Here is a 1,385-nt window from a genome sequence, read left to right on the forward strand (position 1 = left end):
TTTTTTTTAAGTGTTTTCCGGATCTTGGCCTCTTTTGCTGTGCTAGGAAAATCCTACAAATAGAGTTAAGTAATAAAGTTAATAATAAAGTGCTATCAGAAGTGTGGTCTGGGGGGTTGGGCAGTATTGGCCAAAAGATACATAGTTGGATAAAACTAATAGATTCAACATAGTGCCATGTACTACTATATTCTTGAAAACTCCTAAGAGTAGATTTTAAGTGTTCTACACTATTAAAAACAAGTATGTGAGGTAATACACGTTTAATTAACTCAATTTAGCCATCCCACAAGGTATACAATTCTCATAACCATATGCCTTTCAGGATAAATTTTACATGTAATTTTTGACAATGCCTTATTTTTATTATTCTTTGCACAGAGTTGGTGAAAAGTAGGGAAGGGTTTTTGTTTTCTTAGAAGTAAGGGTGGGGCAGAGGAGAGGCTAATAAGATAGCTCCGTTTTTTTTTTTGAGACAGACCCTCAAGCTGTCACCCTGGGTGCCATGGTATCACAGCTAACAGCAACCTCCAACTCCTAGGCTCAAGCACTTCTCCTGCCTCTGGCCTCCCAATTAGCTGGGACTACAGGCACCCACCACAATGCCCAGCTATTTTTGGGTTGCAGCCATCACTGTTGTTTGGCGGGCTAGTCTGGATGCGAACCTGCCACTTAGGTGTATGTAGCTGGTGCCTTAGCTGCTTAAGCCACAGGCACCGAGCCATAAGATAGCTCCTTAATTCACTTTTTGTTCCTAAAATTGGTAACTAACCTAAACAATGAACTTTCACTTGGCCAATTTGTTTTTCTTTCCTTTTTTTTTTTTTTTTTTGGACAGTCTTACTATATATGTCACAGTCACAGCAACCTCAACAATGAACTTTCACTTGGCCAATTTGTTTTTCTTTCCTTTTTTTTTTTTTTTTTGAGACAGTCTTACTATATATGTCACAGTCACAGCAACCTCAACCTTTTGGCCTTGATTCTCTTGCCTCAGCCTCCCCAAGTAGCTGGGACTACAGGTGCCTGCCACAACACCCAGCTATTTTTTGGCTATAGTTGCCGTTGTTTGGCAGCTCCAGTGTATGTGGCTGGTGCCCTAGCTGCTGAGCTAGAGGCACTGAGCCTGTCAATTTTTCTTTTGAAAAAAATTTAAAAAGTGACTTACCTTTTGATTTGGAAAAGCGTGCGTGCATAGACGCTTATATACCTCCAGTTTCTAAAAGAAGATAAAAATGAGTTAATAGGAAAGTTAAGTTTCTACACTTCCTCCCCAGCCCGGGCCCTTACCTGGCCCTTGGTGCTCAGGTGTAATTGCTGGCACCAGGCCCGTACGGTGTCCCGGTGAAGCAGATTTACTGGTGGTAATTCGTCGGGTATTGGAG

At 41.4% G+C, this 1,385-nt stretch overlaps 1 protein-coding gene across 1 annotated transcript in view; it reads right to left on the minus strand.

Annotated features, from left to right (window-relative positions):
• DPPA4 (developmental pluripotency associated 4) overlaps positions 1–1,385 on the minus strand; it is a 37,937-nt gene that overhangs the window by 6,469 nt on the left and 30,083 nt on the right. The window contains exons 3-5 of the mRNA XM_023518211.1: positions 1,291–1,385; positions 1,169–1,219; positions 2–53 (exon numbers count right to left, since the gene is read on the minus strand). The exon at positions 1,291–1,385 is cut by the window's right edge and continues 84 nt beyond it. Of these exons, the coding sequence (XP_023373979.1) occupies positions 2–53; positions 1,169–1,219; positions 1,291–1,385 (198 nt within the window). The remainder of the gene's footprint in view (position 1; positions 54–1,168; positions 1,220–1,290) is intronic.

Source organism: Otolemur garnettii, unplaced genomic scaffold (genome assembly GCF_000181295.1).
Source record: "Otolemur garnettii isolate 467f Iridium unplaced genomic scaffold, OtoGar3 scaffold00131, whole genome shotgun sequence".
In the NCBI taxonomy this organism is placed as follows: Eukaryota; Metazoa; Chordata; class Mammalia; order Primates; family Galagidae; genus Otolemur; species Otolemur garnettii.